The sequence below is a fragment of the Ovis canadensis genome, chromosome 15 (assembly GCF_042477335.2).
Source record: "Ovis canadensis isolate MfBH-ARS-UI-01 breed Bighorn chromosome 15, ARS-UI_OviCan_v2, whole genome shotgun sequence".
In the NCBI taxonomy this organism is placed as follows: domain Eukaryota; kingdom Metazoa; phylum Chordata; class Mammalia; order Artiodactyla; family Bovidae; genus Ovis; species Ovis canadensis.
Genome location: NC_091259.1, coordinates 85031076 through 85053533, shown reverse-complemented (window position 1 = coordinate 85053533; position 22458 = coordinate 85031076). Strand labels below are relative to the sequence as shown.

At 42.0% G+C, this 22458-nt stretch overlaps 2 protein-coding genes across 2 annotated transcripts; both read right to left on the bottom strand.

The window, feature by feature from the left end:
• Nucleotides 1–9050: 9050 nt before the first annotated feature.
• On the bottom strand, nucleotides 9051–9980 carry LOC138420415 (olfactory receptor 4X2-like). The gene has a single exon (XM_069553623.1). It carries the CDS (start codon nucleotides 9978–9980, stop codon nucleotides 9051–9053), a length of 930 nt encoding a protein of 309 aa, XP_069409724.1.
• A 10684-nt stretch (nucleotides 9981–20664) lies between these two features.
• LOC138420205 (olfactory receptor 4S1-like) lies at nucleotides 20665–21616 on the bottom strand. Its single transcript, XM_069553338.1, is given in 2 exon segments — nucleotides 20665–20892; nucleotides 20894–21616. Coding segments are annotated over 2 exon segments (951 nt in total).
• Nucleotides 21617–22458: the final 842 nt, after the last annotated feature.

Below are 22458 nucleotides of genomic sequence, written 5' to 3'. Positions count from 1 at the left end.
TATCCAGGCCAGAACACTGAAGTAGGTAGCCATTCCCTTCTCCAGGGGAGCTTCCTCACCAGAGGATCAAACCCAGGTCTCCTGCATTGCAGTCAGATCTTCCAGAAAAACATCTACTTCTGCTTTATTGACTATATCAAAGCCTTTGACAGCATGGATCACAACAAACTCTGGAAAATTCTTAAAGAGATGGCAATACCAGACCACCTGACCTGCCTCCTGAGAAATCTGTATGCAGGTCAAGAAGAAACAGTTAGAACTGGACATGGAACTACAGACTGGTTCCAAATTGGGAAAGAAGTGCATCAAGTCTCTATATTGTCACCGGGTTTATTTAACTTATATGCAGAGTACATCATGATAAATGCTGGACTGGATGAAGCACTAGCTGGAATCAAGACTGCCAGGAGAAATATCAATAACCTCAGATATGCAGGTGATACCACCCTTATGACAGAAAATGAAGAAGAACTAAAGAACTTCTTGATGAAAGTGAAAGAGGAGAGTGAAAAAGTTGGCTTAAAACTCAACATTCAGAAAACGAAGATAATGAGATCAGGTCCTATTACTTCATGGCGAATAGATGGAGAAACAATGGAAACAGTGACAGACTTTATTTTGGGGGGGGCTCCAAAATCACTGCAGATGGTGACTGCAGCCATGAAATAAAAGACGCTTACTCCTTGGAAGGAAAGTTATGACCAACCTAGATAGCATATTCAAAAGCAGAGACATTACTTTGCCAACAAAGATCTGTCTAGTCAAAGCTACAGCTTTTCCAGTCATCATGTACTGATTGTGAGAGTCAGATTATAAAGAAAGCTGAGCACAAAAAAATTGATGCTTTTGAACTGTGGTGTTGGAGAAGACTCTTGAGAGTCCCTTGGTTAGCAAGGATATCCAACCAGTCCATCCTAAAGGAAATCAGTCCTGAATATTCATTGGAAGGACTGATGCTTAAGCTGAAACTTACTTTGGCCACCTGATGTAAAGAACTGACTCACTGGAAAAGACCCTGATGCTGGGAAAGATTGCAGGCAGGAGGAGAGGAGACAGAGGATGAGATGGTTGGATGGCATCACCTACTCAATGGACATGAGTTTGAGTGAACTCCAGGAGTTGGTGATGGACAGGGAGGCCTGGCGTGCTGCAGTCCTTGGGGTCGCAAAGAGTCGGACACAAATGAATGATGAACTGAGCTGAACTGAGCCACCAGCGGATCCCAGACTTTGGACTAGGAGAAACCTATTAGAAAATTTGTTGCCCCATTGGGTGATATAGGGGCAGAAAGGATAGTGTTGCTATCTTCATGATAATCGTCTCTGTATTGACTTTGAATGTTTTGGCTTTTACCTACAAATTTCCTTTATCTCACTGCCCTTTGCTGCTTTTCTCTTTGTGGCTTACAAAATAGGATTCTCACCTCCCCATATACCCTTCACAGTCTTCTGAAGAAATTTCACTCGACACTCAGGACTCCTTATTTTTGCTTCTCCTCCTAATTATCTGCTTCTACACTTGGATATTAGGTGACCTAGTTCCTTACAAAAGCTCCAGTTCAATACATTCACAATTCTCTACACAGGTACCTTCACTTTTTCAGTTGTATATCCCCCAGTGGCAAGAGAAGCGCAAACGACTTCTCCACCCAGAATCCCAACTCATGCTATGACAAATCCTCCTCTGAAGTCCAACCTTACAACACCTAAAGCATCACCAAGATTGTGCACTGACTGACTAGCAGACTCTTTTCATCCAAGCTGACTGAGATCAGTGTGTATCAACATAGGCCCTTGTATGGTTAAGCTCCAGGGTGCTGGACACTAGGAGTTATGTGACATCAACTCACGCCACAAAGCTTCGTTCCTTTAGCATTGCAGACAGGCCAAGATGATCGAGGACTATCATGAGCCACCACTGTGAACAGAGTTTACGATTGCAGAGGCCAGCACTAACCTCTCAGATCAGCTTGGGAATTTTACCAAATCACTCATGGAAGAAAGCACTGCCTGGACTCCTAGGTATACATACCAATACCCTTAGGTGGTAACTTATCTGGAAAGTTATTTCACCTCACAGAGACTCAAGATCCTAATTGTATGGAGTCAAACCCTACCTCACAGGTGGATGTCATACATCTCCATCCCAGGAGAAGTTAAGTACTCATTCACTGTGCTGCCGTGGACGCTTCTCAAAGATAGAAGTCCATCTTCTGAATGCACAGGCCTTACAGTCAGTGGCCTTCTACTCTCAGGACGTTTTGGAATCATAGCACTTTACATACTGATTTATAATTGTGTTATGTGACCATCTGCCCCACCAAGTTATGAATTGGCAGAGATTATGTCCTGCTCAAAACTCATCTCCAGTGCTAACTGAATACCTTCCATAATATACCACTCAGCGGTGTACATAGAATGTAGAGTGGCTACAGATCTGGTGGCTCAGATGGTAAAGAAACCGCCTACAATGCGAGACTGGAGTTCAATCCCTGGGTCGGGAATATCCCTTGAAGAAGGGAATGCCAACCCACTCCACTATTCTTGCCTGGAAATTCCATGGACAGAGGAGCCTGGTGGGCTACAGTACATGAGGCGACAAAGAGTCGAACACGACTGACAGACTAACACAGACTAACTACCGTCGTAGCACAGTATTTGGCAACATTGTAAGTGTTCAGAAAATGTTGAAAGAATAAAGGTCCCCAGGGACGAAGACCGCATATTCTTCATCCCTGAATTCTAATACTTGGCACAGCGCTTGCTTCTGGCAAAGACCACACCAATGTGAGAGCACTTTGTAAAATGCCATGGGCAATTCACTTTGCTTTCAACGTGGAATTGTAATCAACACATGCTCACAAAATAAAACTCACCCCAATGTTTCTGTGGCTCTCCTGTCTCACCACAATTCTTTTTTCTGTTACAACCACAGAAGGCAGATGATGCCCTGAAACTATCCCACAGAGCATGCACGTTTCCCAGTTACTCAGTCTGAAAGCATTAAGACCAAGCTCTCAACCAGAGCTCATACAGCTCAGGAGTTGCCACATGGAAAATATGATCCCCTTCCAGCCTTAGGCTTGCAAATGTTGAGACCAAGCCAGTGTGTCTACTCCACCCGATTAAAAACAAGAGCAGAGTAGACTTGCCTCTCTATGTTCCATAAATAAGAAGTCTAGCAGCTCAGCCTGAGCTCACTCTGCTGAGAGATACCAGGGGGAAGGCAGGATGATCAAGAGAGAGGAGATTGGTCCCCAGAGACCCATGCCTGGCCCCCTTCCTAATCAGGCACCTACCTCATGGGAAGCAGGACCTGGATACGAACATCTCAAACTTCCTTGTAGGTAACATAACTTCAGAAATCAATAGGAAATGTTAAATTAATTTCAGCCAGTGTTCACAGGGCACTTAGGCTATGGACCTCTATGCTGTTCAGAAGTCAATTAGACACACCTCTTGCTTATCATAAACTCATTCACGTGACTTTACATGAAATGATACCATTTCAAGGATGGGTCCCAGGAATATGGGTCACAAGTGTCAGAATACTGAAATAGCACTTCCTGGCCATTGATGAGGATAAGGTATAGTGGTTCTGAATCATGGGTAGTTTTTGCCCCCCAATATCTGGAGACATTTTTTATCGTCCCAGTGTGGGTGGAGAGGACATGCTGCTGGCAACTCATGAGAAGAGGCCAGAGATTCTGAGAAGTATCTTACAATGCACGGGACAGCCCCCCACAGCAAAGGGTATCTGAGTCCAGAGCAACAATACTACTGCTATTGAGATACCCTGCTCAAGAGGAAACAAAATTTGTCCAAAGCAGTATTTATTCAAGGTGGAGTTTGGTTACATGTGATTATATTAATCTGTCTTGACCACACCTGAATATGTACTAAAATTTTTGTAGTGAAAGCTTTCACCAGTGCCATAATGGCACTTTGTAAGATCAGTGTGCTCTATACCAGTGCTACTCAGGATGTCATTAATTCAATGCTGATTAAAGTTCTAACACGATGCCAAGTTTTAACTAATGATTAAGGAGAAAATCATTATACATTTCAACATCATTTTAAAGACTTTAATGCAATTGCTTTTGAGAGTGAAACCGTGAATTAACCATTACCCTTTATGTTGCAAAAGACTGTGTAAAATAGCTAGTGGAAAGTTGCTATATGGTATGGTCGTTCAGCCCAGGGATGCTCTGTGATGACCTAAAGGAATGTGATGGGGGTGGGGGGGTGGGAGGGAAGCTTAAGAGGAAGGGGATATATACCTATACACTTACGGCTGATTTGCATTATTCTATGGCAGAAACCAATGCAACACTGTAAAGCAATTATCCTCCAATTAAAAAAAACATTTGGAGAAGGAAATGGCAATCCACTCCAGCATTCTCGCCTGGAGAATCCCATGGACAGAGGACAGTCCATGAGGTTGCAGAGAGTCAGACACAACTGAGTGACTTCCACTTCACTTCACAAAAAAAAAAAAAAAAAAAAAAAGCTAGGAAAAAGACGAGCAAATAATTATATAAAAGTTTCCAATATTTAAGTAATATTAAGTATGCATGAGTTTTGACAAATTTAGCAGTTTATAATGGATTTGTATGTATTATTTGCAGTAAATAGTAAAGTAGACTAATATCTACATTTTTTTTCATGACTTATCAAGCTTTTTCTTCATTTTTTAGATATTTCTGTGCTCCATGGTTCATCTATCAGCTCTTTCAAATTGGCACAAACCTCGAGAAATTTTTCAACATATTTATTGGAAAGTGACCCTGCACAGTCCAAATCCATATTGTTCAAGGATCAGTCATGTAAGCATATTTAGCATAAAGAGTAACAGAGGTGCTATGTTACAGACAACATCTATTTAACAAGTACTTATTGAGCAGCCACATCATACCAGGTACTGTACCTGGCAAACAAAAGCTACTAAGCAACAAAGGCCAAAGAAGCTTCAATAAGGAAGAATACAATTGCCTCAAATGCCTGAAAATGGAGAGCAACGGCAGCATCACACTGGCATAAGATGCGCTCGGTTCCGCCCCCTCCCTTCCTTTAACAGGAAACACTTGGTATCCACCCATGAGCAAAAGTGCCTCTATGGGAGATGCGGAATCCAGCTCCATACGCCAAGGAGCTCACCAAGAATCTCACCCACAGGTGTATGGGGCAAGAGGCAGGCAGATGTCAGGACCAGCTATGGGGCCTACAGGAGACTGTGAATGAGCTCTGGCCCCTCTTGGCCCTGTCATGGGAGGGCCAGTGGGAACACTAACTGGGGATTTCACCTACATATGAGAGAATCTTTGTGGAGGTGAGACTTCAATGGAACTTTCACACTCCGTTGAAGCAATATTCGTGTATAACACCCACACGGACACACACACGCACACACACATACCTATACCTTTGGATGCACTAGGGTGTGAAGAATTAACATCTTGACTTTGCCGGCATCACTCCTCCCCTAAAGGGGCACAACTTAGGGCTGACTTCGTTCCCTGTGATTTTCCCACAGGAGAAAAGGAGAGCTGGTGAGTGAACATATGACTTCACCAGCTCTGCAGGATGCTGCTGAGAAGGCTCGTTCCACCCGCACAGCTTCCAGAGAATTGTATTGGGGGTTTCATGATTAGCACAAATAGGGAGGGAAGGAGGAAGCAGATGGGTGGTGAGGAATTTTGGATTCTTTAATTTATTAAACAGACTTAAGTTCACCCTGCTTATTTAACTTATATGCAGAGTACATCATGCAAACTGCCAGGCTTAATGAATCACAAGCTGTAATCAAGATAGTCAGGAGAATATCAACAACCTCAGATATACAAATAATACCACTATAATGGCAGAAAGTGAAGAAAAACTAAAGAGCCTCTTGATGAAGGTGAAAGAGGAGAGAGAAAAAGCTGGTTTAAAACTCAATATTCAAAAAACGAAGATCATGGCATCTGGTCCCATTACTTCTTGGCAAATAGATGGGGAAACAATGGAAACAGTGACAGAATTAATTTTCTTGAGCTTCAAATTCACAGCAGATGGTGACTGCAGCCATGAAATTAAAAGATGCTTACACCTTGGTAGCAAAGCTATGACATTCCTAGACAGCATGTTAAAAAGCAAAACATCACTTTGCTGGCAAAGGTGCATATAGTCAAAGGTATGGTTTTTTTCTAGTAGTTATATACAGATGTGATAGTTGGACCAGAAAGAAGGCTGAGCACTGAAGAATTGATGCTTTTGAATTGTGGTGTTGGAGAAGACTCTTGAGTGTCCCTTGGACCGTAAGGAGATCAAACAAGTCAATCCTAAAGGAAATCAGTCCTGAGTTTTCATTGGAGAAGCTGAAGCGCCAATACTTTGGCCACGTGATGCAAAGAACTAACTCATTTGAAAAGACCCGGATGTTGGGAAAGACTGAAGATAAAAGAAGGGGGTGACAGAGGATGAGATGGTTGGATGGCATGACCAACTCAATGGACATGAATTTGAGTGAACTCTGGGAGATAATAAAGGACAGGGAAGTCGGGTGTGCTATAGTCCATGGGGTCACAAAGAGCTGGATACAGCATAGTGACTGAACAACAAGTTCATACTGGTTGAATTCTAGATTCCATCAGGAAGATTGTTTACAAGTCATGGAGCAAATCTCACCCAGGAACACCCAGCTAAACCACTGGCATCCCCAACACACTGCATGCAAGCTCCCACCTTCCCCTCTTCTGCAGCCAACTCCCAGTGCATACTCCCAAGGGCAACAGCAAGAGCAGGTTCTAACAGATAGGCAGAGATGTAGAAATAGCCCCAGGTGTGTGGGCATAAACCCGGACTGTACACTGTATTCAGGGGAAAAGGAGAGAGACAGTTCCATTGATGCACTGTAGGCTCAAAAGAATACAAATAAGCTTAAGAATTATGCCACAAAGGAAGCAAGAGGTTTAGAGCAGGTACATCTATACAAGGTATGACAAAGCCTTAGAATCTATAACATCTTAGAATCAATAGCAAGACTGATGAAAGATATTTTATCCTAAAGCAATTGGTAAATAACAGAGCAAGTGACAGTTAAATCAAATGCAAGAACAGCAATGCAAAATTCCCAGGAACATAAAATATCAAGGAAACAAGACAACACCAAAAGATTGTGGTAATCTTCCTGTAACCAAACCCAAAGACATGGAGATCTACAGTTTACCTGCTAGATAATTCAAAACCTCCTTTAAGGAAATTCACTGAGTTTCAAGAAATCCTAGCAAGACAAGCCAATGAAATCAGGCAAAAAATACATGATCAAAATGAGAAAATTAACAAAGATTAGTGATCATACAAAAGAACCAAACAGAAATTCTGCAGCTGAATTTCTGAAGATAGAATTCAACAGATAGAAAATGCAGTAGAGTGCATCAACAACAGAGTAGACCCAGAAAAAAAAAATCAAGAGATACAGAGTGTGTTTAGTCGCTCAGTCATATCCGACTCTTTGTGATCCCATAGCCAGGCTCCTCTGTTCGTGGGGATTCTCCAGGCAAGAACACTGGAGTGGGCTGCCATTCCCTCCTCCAGGGGACCTTCCCAATCCAGGGTTCAAACCCACGCATCCCTCATTGCAGGTGAATTATTTACCATCTGAGCCATCAGGGAGGCCCAGATACAGAACAGAAACATTGGAATATCCAATGCTGAATAGAAAAAAATTAAAAGGTGAAGAAATGTTACCTATAGGAAACCATCAAAACAAAAATCAATATCATTGTCATTCCAAAGAAAAAGAGAAGGGGTCAGACAGCTTATTTGAAGAAATTACAGAAGACTCTCCAAACCTGGAGAGAGATCTGGGCATTCAAGTCATGAAAGTAATAAATTGTTCATTATATCAATCCAAAATGACCTTCTCAACACATATTATAACAAAACTGTAAAAATCAGACACAAAGGGATAATCTTCAAAGCAGAGAGAGGAGAGAGGTTTGAAGCCTGCAAAGAAACCTCCATAATATTTTCAGCAGATTTCATAGCAGAAATCTTGCAGGCTTGAACAGAATGAAAAGATATTCTGAAATTATTGAAAGAAAAATCATGCCAACCCAGAATACTCTATCCAGAAAAGTTATCATTCAGAAATAAAGAAGAAAAAAGCTTTCACAGACAAACACCTAGGATAATTCAATATCACTAGACATACCTTACAAGAAGTGCTGAAAATTCCTTATGGTTAAAAAAAAAAAAAAACAGTGACTAGTAACATGAAAATATATGGAAAATATTCAACACATAAAACAAAGCAAATGTATAGTCATATTCTGAAAATCTAATACTATAATCGATGTGTTAACCAAATAACTATAGTATAAAAGTTAAAAGATATGAGTAGCAAAGTAATCATAGCTACTATAATTTATGAAAGAATATACAATATAAAAAGATGCGTGTTGTAATACTGAAGACATTTAGGGGGTATAAGAGGGTAAAGTGTTTGTATGCAATTGAATTAAGTTGCTAACAACATAAGGTTATCTTTTTATGCTTTGTTATCTTTTATGTAAGCCGCATGATAACCACACGGCAAATCTACAGGAGATTCACAAGAAATAAAGAGAAGGAAATAAGAGGATAATGCCATGCAACGTCACTGATTCACAAATGTAGGTAACAGAGCATTAAAAATTAACTACAAACCAGCCAGAAAGTATTTCATCAAATGGAAACAGTAAGGCTTTACATTTCAATGATTACCATAAGGATAAATAGATTGAATTCTCCAATCAAAAGGCACAGAGTTGCTGGATGGATTTTTTAAAAAGAGGAATTCCCTGACAGTCTCACGGTTAGGACTACAAGGTTTCAGTGATGAGGATGCAGTCTCCATTCCCGCTCAGGAAACTAAGACCCACAAGCAAGACAGCTGGACTGGGGTGGGGGCGAGGGAATGGATTCTCACAAGGTAAAGACATATATATATATATATATATATATATATATATAATATATGTAACTATTTGTGGTGATGGATGTTAATACCAAGACACCAAGGCTCAGCCTCTACCTCTCTTCTGCTTTCACTGCTCTGATCCACAGCCTCTTCACAGCCTTCTTCACTTCAGCATTTCTCAGGGAGTAGATGACAGGGTTGAGCAGTGGGGTGATCACCGTGTAGAACACGGCCACCGTCTTGTCCGCAGACAGGTTGGTAGAGGGTCTCAGATAGATGAAGATGCAGGGCCCAAAGAACAAGGTGACCACAGTGACGTGGGCCCCACAGGTGGACAGGGCCTTGCGCCGCCCCGCGGAGCTCCGAGTCCTCAGATGGAGCAAGATGACCACATAGGAGGCTAAGAGGACCACGAAGCTGGTCACAGACAGGGTCCCCCCGTTGGCAACGATCAGAAGGCCAATGAGGACGGTGTCAGAGCAGGCAAGTTTGAGCAGGGGAAGCACGTCGCAGAAATAGTGGTCGATCACATTGGGGCCACAGAAGGGCAAGCGGAAGACAAGAAGGATTTGGGCCAAGGAATGCACAAAGCCCCCCACCCATGCTGCGCCCACCAGGACGGCACACGCCTGCCGGCTCATGATGGTGGTGTAGTTGAGGGGCTTGCAGATGGCCATGTAGCGGTCATAGGCCATCACAGTGAGCAGGAAAATCTCAGTGCCACCAAACAAGTGGATAAAGAAAACTTGTGACATGCAGCCCCACAGAGGGATGGCTTTCCTCTCGGCCAGCAGATCTGAGATGAGTCTGGGGGCTGTCGTCGAGGCGTAGCAGATCTCCACAAAGGACAGGTAGCTCAGGAAGAAGTATATGGGGGAGCCAAGGCTTCTGCTGCTCATGACAGTGAGGACAATGAGGAAATTCCCCAGCACAATGGCTGTGTACAGGAGCAGAAATATCACAGAGCAGGCTTTCTGCACCTCTGGATTGGAAGAAAGTCCCAGGAAAATGAATTCTGTCACATTGTGCACGTGAGCCATGAGGTAGCCACCAGGAGGCAGTAACTTGGAAGGGTGATCTGAAATGACAGGAAAACAAGACTCCTACATTAAGTGGGAAATTTACATAACAATCTGTTTTAAGTGTGAGAAGCTTGTAAGCTGGATTCTGAACAACAAGTAGGAGTTGGTTATTTAGAAAAGAAGGGAAGAACACTCCAAGGAAGCCGTGGAGAAGTGCAAACTATAAAAAATTTGAGCGAGGCTGGAGTAAAGTGAAGAATAGCAACCATAAAGTTGGAGACAGGATCTAGTACCAATTCACAAAGGACTGTTATGGACTTTGGGGTTTGCGCAACAGACAATGAGGAATCATCAAAAATGTTAGTGGACCCAAAGGCAGGATCACTTGGCTGCAGAAACTGGACTAGTGGACTAGAGGTTGAATTAGGAGAAGTCTACTAGGAGACTGCCTCACTGGGTGATGTAGGGCGGCAGGTATAGCGTTGCTGTGCCCATAATAACTGTCTCTATCACCACTGAATGCTTGTCTTTTGCCTGCAGATTTCCTTCATCCTACTTCCTGTTGCTCCTCTCCCTTTCTGGGTTTCAGAATAGGAGTCTCACCTTCCCATATACCCTTCAGGGTCTTCTGAAGAAATTTCCCTGGACATTCAGCACGCTCTCTTATTTCTGCTTCTCCGCCTAACTATCTGCTTCTACATTTGGTCACCAGGGGACCTAGTTCCTTTCAAAAGTTCCAGTTCAATCCATTCACAATTCTTCTCTTTACAGGTACCTTCACTTCTTTCAGGCTTCTGTCCCTCAGTGGCAAGAGAAGTACAAACCACCTCTCCACCCAAAATGCCGACTAAGACACATCCTTATAAGAAGGCAGGCCTTCCAACACCTCAAAACACTGCCACGATTGTGCATTGACTGGTTGGCAGACCATCTTCACCCATGCTGGATTTGGTCAAGGTGACTGAGACCAAAGTGTATCAACATGGTCCCTCCTGCAAGTGGACTCCAGGGCACCTGAGACCAGGAGTCACGTGACATCCACTCACACCACAAAGCATCCTTCCTTGAACATTGGGAACAGGTGATTACGGACTATCACGAGTCACCACTATAAGGAAATCACCAACAGAGTTTATGATTGCAGAGACCAAGAGAGGGCAGAGACCGTCACTAAACCCTCAGATCTTTTGAGAATTTTACCAAATCACTCTTAGAAGAAACCACTGCTGGACTCCTAGGTTCACATTCCAATTACCACAGGTGGTAACTAATCTAGAAAGTTATTTACCCTCTCAGAGACTCAAATCCACACTGTTCCATGGAGATAAAACCTACCTCACAATCAGATGCCATATATCTCCTTCCTAGCCCATCCCAGGAGAAGTTAAGTATTCGTACACTGTGCTGCCTTGGAAGCTTCTCAGAGATAGGAAATCCATTTCCCAATCTATAGACCCTTACAGTCAGTGATCCCTCCTCTCTCAAGACATTTTGAAATCACAGCATTTTACACACTGACTTATAATTGTGTTCTGTGATCATCTGCTCCACTAAATTGTGAATTTACTGGGGCACAGATTATAAGCTGCTCAACACTCCATCTCTGGTGCCAACTGAGTACCCACCACAATATAGTACTCAGTGAATATGCATAGAATGAGCAGCAAATATAGGTCTTTCTTAGCTTCTGAGCACAGTATTTGGTACATTGTAAATGTTCATTAAGTGTTGAAAGAATAAAGGATTAACACCAAATATTCTCCATCCCTGTGTCCCGTGTCTAGCACAGTGCTTGCCTCAGGCAGAGACCAGATCAATGTGGAGCACTTTGTAAAATGCCATGGATGTCTTACAATATTCCCTTTGCTTTCAAAGTGAAATGGCAACCATCACATGCTCACAAAATAAAACTCACCCCAGTGTTTCTGTAGCTTTATTGTCTCACCACAATTCTTTTTTCTGTTCTGACCACAGAGAGGGAAATAATACCCCAAGGACATCCCCTAGAGTATGCAGTTTCCCAGTTATTCAGTCTAAAACCATTAAGGCCAAGAGGCCAAACAGGGCTCATACATCTCGGGATTAGCCAGATAGAGAATCCGCTCCTCTGCAGCCTCAGGCTTGGGAATGTTGAGACTAAGCCAGAAGGTGATGTATGGCAAAACCAATACAACATTGTAAAGTATTAACCTCCAATTAAAATAAACAAATTTATATTTTAAAAATAAATAAATAAATAAAACAAGAGCACACTAGACTTGCCTCCCTTGTGTTCCCTAGAGATATAAGAATTCTGGTGACTCAGCCTGAGTTCACGTAGCTGAGAGATACCAGGGAGGAAAGCATGGTGATCAAGTGAGAGAAGACTGGTCCCCAGAGACCCATGCCTGGCCCCTTCCTAATCAGGCACCTACCTCATGGGAAGCAGGACCTGGATACGAACATCTCAGACTTCCTCACAGGTAACATAACTTCAGAAATCAATAGGGAATGGTAAATTAATTTCACCCAGGGTTCACAGGGTACTTAGGCTATGGGGCTCCATGCTGTTTAGAGGTCAGTCAGATCCAGGTCTTCTCATGAACTCAGTCATGAGACTTTACATGAAATGACACCATTCAAAGGATGGGTCCAAGGAATACGGGTGGTGTCAGTGAACTGAGATAGCACTTCTACTGGCCTTTGGTGTGGATGAGGGTGCAGAAGAGCAGATCTCAACCTGAGCAGTTTTTGCCTTCAAGAGTATATTTGGCAATATCTGGACACATTTTTCATTGTGCCAGCCTGCAGGGGAGGAGGTGTTATCAGCATCCAGTGGGCAGAGGCCAGAGATGCTAAGAAGCATCCTATAATGCACAGGACAGCCTCCACAGCATAGCGTATCCAAGCCAGATCACAATACTAGTGCCATTCAGATACCCTACTAAAGAGGGAAAACAATCTGAATTGGTGTTTATTAATACTGGACTTTGATTGCATATGAGTTTATTAATTGGCTTTGACCCTGCAACAAAATGTTTTACCAATGCCATAATGGCACTTTGCAAAATCAATGTACTCTACACCAGTGCTATTCACGAATGTCATTAATGCAGTCTTGAGTAAAACTAAAGCTGAAACTAGATGAGAAATTCCAACTAATAATTAAGGAGAAAATTATAATGACATATTTTAAGATTGTTTTAAAGATTTTAATGCAATCGCTTTGAGAATGCAAACCCTAATTAATCATTATTCTCTATATCGAAAAAAAGCACTAGGAAGAAGATTAGCAAATAATTACATAAAAGCTTCCAATATTTAATATTAATATTAAATGTGCATATTTTTTACAAATTTTCACTGCTTGTGATGGATTTGTATATATTTAATCATAGCAAATGATAAAGTAGATTCATATCTATTCATGTGTATTTTACTAATGACACACCTAACTTTTTCATAATTTTCAAGGTATTTCTAAGCTACATGGTTCCTCTAAAGTTTTTCAAACTGTCACAAATCTCCAAAAATTTTTTTTCAATATATTTATTGGAAATAATCCTCATATAAGTGGTCCTGCATAGTTCAAATCCACGTGTTTCAAGAGTCAACCATATAAGCATATTTAGCATAAAAAATAGGAGAGGTGCTATGTTACAGACAATATCTATGTAACAAATATTTATTAAGCAGCTATACTGTGCCAAGTACTGTGCCTGGTAAGCAAAAACTATTAAGCAAAACCAGCCAAAGGAGCCTTAAAACATAAGGACTGAATTGCCTCAAATGCCTGAAAATATAGAGTGACAGCAGCAGCATGGTGGCTTAAGACACCTTCCCTTTTGTCTTCTCCCTTCAGTTAACAATAACTATTTGGCATCTACCCATGAAGGAGTCCATCTGTGGGACATGTGGGATCCAGCTCCATGTGCCAAGGAACTTGAGAAGAGTCTCATCCACAGGTGCGCGGGGCAAGAGGCAGACAAAACTCATTATGCCAATCCAAAATTACCTTCTCGAGACACATTATAATAAAATTGTAAAAATCAAGAGTGAATCCTAAAAGCAGCAAGAGGAAAGAAGTCCGAAGCCTGCAAAGGACCTCCATGAGATTATCAAAAGATTTCTCAGCTGAAATCTTAGAGGCCTGTAGAAAGCACATTGATATTCTGAAATTATTGAACAACAACAAAAAATTTCCAACACAGAATACTCTATCCAGAAAAGTTATCACTCAGTAATAAAGGAAAAAAAGGCTTTCTCAGACAAATAGCTAAAAAAATTCAATTCCACCTACCTTACAAGAAATACTGTCAGTTTGTTTGGCTAAAATAAAAGAAAATTAGGTAGAACATGAAAATATTTGAAATATATATAACACACTGAATAAAGTAAATGTATAGCCAATTTCTGAAAATCTAATACTGTAACAGATGGTGTGTAACCGCTTAACTCTAGTACAAAGAGGACATGAGTATCAAAAATAACCACGACTACTGCAATTTGTGAAAGAATATGCAATATAAAAAGAGGCATATTACAACATTAAAGACACCAATGGAGACGTAAGAGGGTAGAGTTTTTGTATGCAACTGAATTAAGCTGCCATCAACATACTGTGTTGCTGTTTCATGTAAGCTTCATGGTAACCACAAGCAAAACCTACAGTAGATTCAAAAAGAATAAAGGCAAGGAAATCAGAGCATAACATCATGTAAAGTTACCAATTCAAAAATGTAGTTAGCAAAAGAATCAAAAATCAACTAGACAGTTCTTTACATTGACTCTATAGATTGCTTTGGGTAGTATACTCATTTTCACTGTATTGATTCTTCCGATCCATGAACATGGTATATTTCTCCATCTATTAGTGTCCTCTTTGATTTCTTTCACCAGTGTTTTATAGTTTTCTATATATAGGTCTTTAGTTTCTTTAGGTAGATATATTCCTAAGTATTTTATTCATTTCATTGCAATGGTAAATGGAATTGTTTCCTTAATTTCTCTTTCTATTTTCTCATTATTAGTGTATAGGAATGCTTGGGAGAATGGCACTTGAAACATGTAAAATATCATATAAGAAACGAATCACCAGTCCAGGTTTGATGCAGGATACAGGATGCTTGGGGCTGGTGCACTGGGATGACCCAGAGGGATGGTATGGGGAGGGAGGTGGGAGGGGGGTTCAGGTTTGGGAACATGTGTACACCCGTGGTGGATTCATGTTGATGTATGGCAAAACCAATACAATATTGTAAAGTAATTAGCCTCCAATTAAAATAAATAAATTAAATTTTTTTAAAAAATCAACTAGAAAACAGCCAGAAAACAATCAAATGGCAATAGTAAATCTTCATATTTCAATGACTGCTGTAAGGATAAGTGGATTGAATTCTCCAATCAAAAGGCACAGTTACTGGAAGGATTTAAACCAAAAAAAAAAAAAAAAAGGAAGACTCAGTTATATGCTGTTACACAATACCAGCTTTAGGAACATCTACACTCAAGAGTAGGGCTTCCCTCATAGCTCAGTTGGTAAAGAATCTGCCTGCAATGCAGGAGACCTGGGTTCAATCCTTGCGTTGGGAAGATACCCTGGAGAAGGAAATGGCAACCCATTCCAGTAGTCTTGCCTGGAGAATCCCATGGACAGAGGAGCCTGGCAGGCTATTGTCCATGGGGTCACAGGAGTCAGACACAATTTAGTGACTAAACCACCACCACACTCAAGAGTAAAGGGGTGAAAAAAAAAATGTTCATGAAAATGGAAACAAAAAGAGGGCAGAATAGCAGTATATTTATATCAGACAAAGTAGACTTTAGGGCAAAAACTGAAATAGGAGACAAAGGTCATTAAATAATAATAAAGTGGTCAATTCATCAAAGAGGTGTAGCGTTTGTAAATATATATGCAACTAACACTGAAGCACCTAAATATTTTGTTGGCCAAAAAGTTCATTCCATAAGATTTTATGGAAAAACTCATATTAATATTTGGCCAATCCTATATGTTAAGCTAATACTAACAGGGACAATCAACAATAATACAATGAAAGCAGAGGACTTCCGTATGTTCAGTCCCATGAAAAATGTCATGTACTGGATAGGGATCACATTAAGTTTGTAGATTGCTTTGGGTGATGTGGCCTTTTTAACAATATTAATTCTTCCAACCCAGGAGCATGGGATATCTTTTCATTTCTCTGAGTCATCTTCAATTTCCCTTATCAGTGTTTTCTAGTTCTCAGCATATACGTCTTTCACCTACTTGGTCGGGTTTTCTCCTATGATATTTTTTATGCAATTTTAACAGGGATTGTTTTTTTACTTTCTCTTTATTATGTTTCATTGTCCACCTAAAGAAATGCAATAGATTCCTGTTTTCTTTTATATGCTGCCTTGCTGAATTCATTTGTCAGTTCTAATGGTTTTTGTGTGGAGCTTTAAGGGTTTTCTACACAGAGTGTCATGTCATCTGCATATAATGACAGTTTTACCTCTTCCTTTCCAATTTGGATAACTTTCCTTTTTTTCTTAATTTTAGTTGGAGGCTAATTACTTTACAATACTGTAGTGGTTTCTGCCATACATTGACATGAATCAGCCACGGGTGCACATCTGTTCCCCATCCTGAACCCCCCTCCCAGCTCCCTCCCCATCCCATCCCTCAGGGTCATCCCAGTACCAGCCCTGAGCACCCTGTCTCCTCATGCATCGAACCTGGACTGGCGATCTGTTTCACATATGATAATATACATGTTTCAATGCTATTCTCTCAAATCATCCCACCTGCGCCTTCTCCCACAGAGTCCCAAAGTCTGTTCTATACATCTGTGTCTCTTTTTCTGTCTCGCATATAGGGTTATCATTACCATCTTTCTAAATTCCACATACATGCATTAGTATACTGTATTGGTGTTTTTCTTTCTGGCTTACTTCAATCTGTATAATAGGCTTCAGTTTCATGCACCTCATTAGGACTGATTCAAATGTATTCTTTTTAATGACTGAGTAATATTCCATTTTTTTGTTTGTTTGTTTGAAGACTGTGACCAGGACTTCCAATACAATGTGGAACAAGTGGTGAGAGTAGTCATCCTTGTCTTTTTCCAGATTTTAACAGGAAGACTCAGTTTTTCACCACCAAGTATTATGTTGGCTGAGAGTTTGTTGTACATAGCTTTTATTATATTTTGATATGCTCCCTATATACCTACTTTGGTGAGAGCTTTTATCATAAATGGATGCTGAATTTTATCAGATGCTTCACTGTATCTAATGAATGATCACGTCGTTTTTATCTTTTCTTTTGTTGATGAAGTGCATCATATTGGTTGATCTGTGTACGTTGATTTGTGTAAGTTGAACAGTCCTTGTGACTGGGACTTCCAGTCCCAAAGAAAGGCAATGACAAAGAATGCTCAAACTACCACACAATTGCACTCATCTCACACGCTAGTAAAGTAATGCTCAAAATTCTCCAAGCCAGGCTTCAGCAATATGTGAACCATGAACTTCCACATGTTCAAGCTGGTTTTAGAAAAGGCAGAGGAACCAGAGATCAAATTGCTAACATCTGCTGGATCATGGAAAAAGCAAGAGAGTTCCAGAAAAACATCTATTTCTGCTTTATTGACTATGCCAATGCCTTTGACTATGTGGGTCACAATAAACTGTGGACAATTCTGAAAGAGATGGGAATACCAGACCACCTGATCTGCCTCTTGAGAAACCTGTATGCAGGTCAGGAAGCAACAGTTAGAACCATATATGAAACATATCACCAGTCCAGGTTCGATGCATGATACTGGATGCTTGGGGCTGGTGCCCTGAGATGACCCAGAGGGATGGTACAGGGAGGGAGGAGGGAGGGGGTTTCAGGATGGGGAACACGTGTATACCTGTGGCGGATTCATGTTGATGTATGGCCAAACCAATACAATATTGTAAAGTAATTAGCCTCCAATTAAAATAAATTTATATTTTAAAAAAATAAATTTCCAACAACAACAACAAAAATAAATAAATAAAAATGCTAAAAAAAATAACTGGACATGGAACAACAGACTGGTTCCAAATAGGAAAAGGAATACGTCAAGGCTGTATATTGTCACCCTGCTTATTTAACTTATATGCAGAGTACATCATGAGAAATGCTGGGCTGGAAGAAGCACAAGCTGGAATCAAGATTGCTGGGAGAAATATCAATAACCTCAGATATGCAGATGACACCACCCTTATGGCAGAAAGTGAAGAGGAACTAAAAAGCCTCTTGATGAAAGTGAGAGTGAAAAAGTTGGCTTAAAGCTCAACATTCAGAAAACGAAGATCATGGCATCTGGTCCATGAGGTGGATGAAACATCACTTCATGGGAAATGGATGGGGAAACAGTGGAAACAGTGTCAGACTTTATTTTGAGGGGCTCCAAAATCACTGCAGATGGTGACTGCAGCCATGAAGTTAAAAGACGCTTACTCCTTGGAAGGAAAATTATGACCAACCTAGATAGCATATTCAAAAGCAGAGACATCACTTTGCCAACAAAGGTCCGTCTAGTCAAGGCTATGGATTTTCCAGTGGTCATGTATGGATGTGAGAGTTGGACTATAAAGAAAGCTGAGCACTGAAGAATTGATGCTTTTGAACTGTTGTGTTGGAGAAGACTCTTGAGAGTCCCTTGACTGCAAAGAGATCCAACCAGTCCATTCTAAAGGAGATCAGTTCTGGGTGTTCTTCAGAAGGACTGATGCTAAAGCTGAAACTCCAGTACTTTGGCCACCTCATGCGAAGAGTTGACTCACTGGAAAAGACTCTGATGCTGGGAAGGATTGGGGGCAGGAGGAGAAGGGGATGACAGAGGATGAGATGGCTGGATGGCATCACGGACTCAATGGACATGAGTCTGAGTGATCTCCGGGAGTTGGTGATGGACAGGGAGGCCTGGCATGCTGCGATTCATGGGGTCACAAAGAGTCAGACACGACTGAGCGACTGAACTGAACTGTGACTTTGGGATGAAATAACCAAATGGGACCTATCAAACTTCTAAGTTTTTGCACAGGAAAGGAAACCATAAAACAAAAAGGACAACCTACAGAATGGGAGGAAATATTTGCCTTAGGAAAGAGAGGGCAGAAATGAAAAAAAAGGTTGGAAGTGGTAGAAAGTCCAAGACCTGTTCCCATGGACAAACTTCACTGGCCCTACCTAGAATGTGTGAGGAGTGAGGATTCAGGGGTGGGCACTGATATTGGGGTCCATTTCTCATGTACACCCTCACCTCATCTCAGGCTTCACCCCAATCCACACTCACACCTTGAAACCCTTTGTTTTGTTCCCTCCAGCTCAGCTACTTTTCTGAGAAGGAGCTGGGTGCTTGCCTATATTGAAGAAACACAAACACAGATTGGAAAAAAAAAAAAAAAGAACAAACCTATCACATGCTAAGTGATCAACAGACATGTGAGGAAGGACTAATCAATATGGTTATTAGAGGGCTTTAGGTCAGGGACAAAGTGGGGAATAGGAAGAGAAAAGGGATTAGATGACATTATAAGGGAACAGAGGTAGCAGCCACCCCTGAACAACATTCTTTGATATAAGAATGTATAAAGCCCTGAAGGTCCCCTTGAAACCTTCTGAAGCTGGTATTATTACTGTCTCCGTTTGTATTTGTGGAAACTGAGACCCAAATGAATTAAATGATCCATGAATGGTTACTTCAGTAGAACTTGTAACTCTGCTCCTCAAATTCCATCCTAAACAAACTGGCCCTCTCTAGAGTAAGTAGGGCAAAGCAAAGGAGATTAACGCGGAACCGCCCCTGTTCTGCTGGAGAAAGGACTGGACACTACTGGGTGGAATGCTAACAAGCTATTCTCCCCAGCATCCCAGGAAACCATCAATCGTTGGTCCCCAAAATTCCCGGTCCATCCTGCTTGGTAGCCATGCACTCAGGCTTTGTCGTGAGTCCTCCGGAGGTGGTAAGCGCCCTGGAAGCAGATCCTGGTCGCCACCTTGCTCAAGACTTACTGTGCGACCTGGGTAAATCTTTTAACCTTGCTGCATTTATTTACTCAGCTGTCTCCTGAGAGCACAAAATGAGGAATATGAATAAAGCGCCTTGAATATCATAACCAAAGAGAAAGTGAACTTCAACAACTATTGTGTTAATAAAGGAGTTATTCAGTGCTATTATCCATTTTATAGATGAGATACCTGTACATTCACAGGCTGTCATAGGTTTCCTGAATGAGCCTTTAAATATCACACGAAGAGCCCCATAAAGGCTTCCACTATGGCTCAGATGGTAGAGAATCTGCCTGCAGTGCAGGAGACCCAGGTTCAATCCCAGGATCAGGAAGATCCCCTGGAGAATGGAACAGCTAGCCACTCCAGTCTTCTTACCAGGAGACACCCGTGGACAGAGGAGCCTAGCAGGCTACAGTCCATGGGGCTGCAAAGAGTCAGACACGACTGAAGCGACTTAGCATACATGAGCCTCCTGGACTATGACCCCACCTCAAGTGTAGTGATCACAATTTACTTTTATTTGTATTCCCAGTGCCTCACTCATTGCAGATAATAAATATCTGCCAAGACTGAGGGGCAAGTGAAATATTATTAGAAAAAGAACAAGAGTTGTCCTTACAAGCATCAGACCAGAGATGCAAAACCGTCTCAGATGCTACAAAGACGGGAAGTCTCCCAAGTCCAGGCTCACGAGAAGCCTTGTAGTCTCACTTCTCCCCCCGAGCTCCCCTTGACCCTGAAGATCTTCCTCAAGGCATTTTCCACCTCACTGTTCCTCAGCGTGTAGATCAGAGGGTTCAGCAAACGTGACATGACAATGTTAAAAAGGATGACGAGTTTGTCAGCGACCAGGGCGGTGGAGGGTCGAATGTACATGAACACGGCGGGCACCAGGACCAGAAGCACCGTGATAATAATGCGAGCTGCATGTGGACAGAGCCTTGCGCCGGCTCTCAGAAGACCGGCTTCTCAGGTTCAGTAGGATGACCACATAGGAGACGATAAGGATGATGAAGGACACTAAAGAAATCATGCCGCTGTTGGCCACCACGATGAGCCCCACCATGTAGGTGTCCGCACAGGCCAGCTTCAGCAGGGGATGGACATCACAGAAGAAGCTGTCGATCTCGTTGGGCCCACAGTAGGGCAGCTGGACCGTGAGGAGCGTCTGCAGGATGGAATGCAGGAAGCCAGCCACCCAGGAGGCCCCCGCCAGCAGGCCACACTTCCGGCGGCCCATGATGGTGGCTTAGTGCAGGGGCCGACAGATGGCCACGTAGCGGTCATAGGCCATGGCCGTGAGGAGGAAGACCTCAGTGCCACCAAAGAAGTGGGCAGAAAAGAGCTGGGTGATGCAGCCCTCGAAGGCGATGGTCTTGCGCTCCACCAAAGTGTCAGCAATCATCTTGGGTGTGGTGGCGGATGGATAGCACATGTGGGCAAAGGACAAGTGGCGGAGGAAGAAGTACATGGGAGCGTGCAGGGTCTTGCTGGCTTTGATGGTGACGATGACCAGAAGGTTCCCCAGGACCGTGAGTGCGCGGAAGAGAAAGAAGACCAGGAAGCAGGCTCGCCGCATCTCCCGGCTCTGGAAAAGGCCGAGCAAGACGAACTCCGTCACGTTGTTCTTGACGCCCATGGATTGTCTACCCTGAGCACTGACAATCTGGTTAGGTCTGCAAGGACACAGACTGCAGGATATAAGGAAGCTTCCCATAGAGAAGGGGCTTGTGGACACAGTGGGGGGAAGGGAGGGTGGGATGAAATGAGAGGGCGTTATGGACACAGGCTGTAATGTGTAAATAGGCAGCTAGTGGGAAGCTGCTATATAGCACAAGGAGCTCAGTTTAGTGTTCTGTGATGACCTAGAAGGGGAGGGATGGTGGAATGGGAGAGAGGCTCAAGAGAGAGGGGATATATCCATTCTCATAGCTGAATCGTGGTTGTTGTACACCAGAACTTTGCAAAGCAATTATAATTTAAAAAATAAATTTAAAAAAAATTTTAAGATGGTTTCCCAAATCCAGGGGTCAGTACATTGTATTCAAGTCTGATAATGATTTTAACACCCTATTTCAAAGGGTGTTAAAACTAACATTCATAACTCCTTTCTATGCCATACCTAAAATACAGTATGTGGAAAGCATTTTGTTCTCTAGAACCTATAAGATTTCCTGCGTAGATCTACCCTAGAACATACATGTATCAGAACACAGACCAGAGACAGACCTGGGAAAATAGGAAAGCATGTAAAACAAGTAAATGAAAGAGTGAGTGAGTGCATGAACAAATGTCTCAGATACTAAATAATTTATAAATGATTAAGATATAAAAAATCATATTAAATTCAACAAAAATTGTTGAGCCCGCTAAGTGCCAACAAACATTGTCACTGATCCTTAAGTGCCTAGAACCATATCAAACGTCCTTAACCACAGGGCTGTGTATAGCATATAATTTAAAAATTTTAAGGGGGAAGGT

Excerpts from the sequence above, each read along its gene's own strand:
- LOC138420415 (XM_069553623.1), bottom strand. The coding sequence starts at position 9,980 with ATGGCTCACGTGCACAATGTGACAGAATTCATTTTCCTGGGACTTTCT.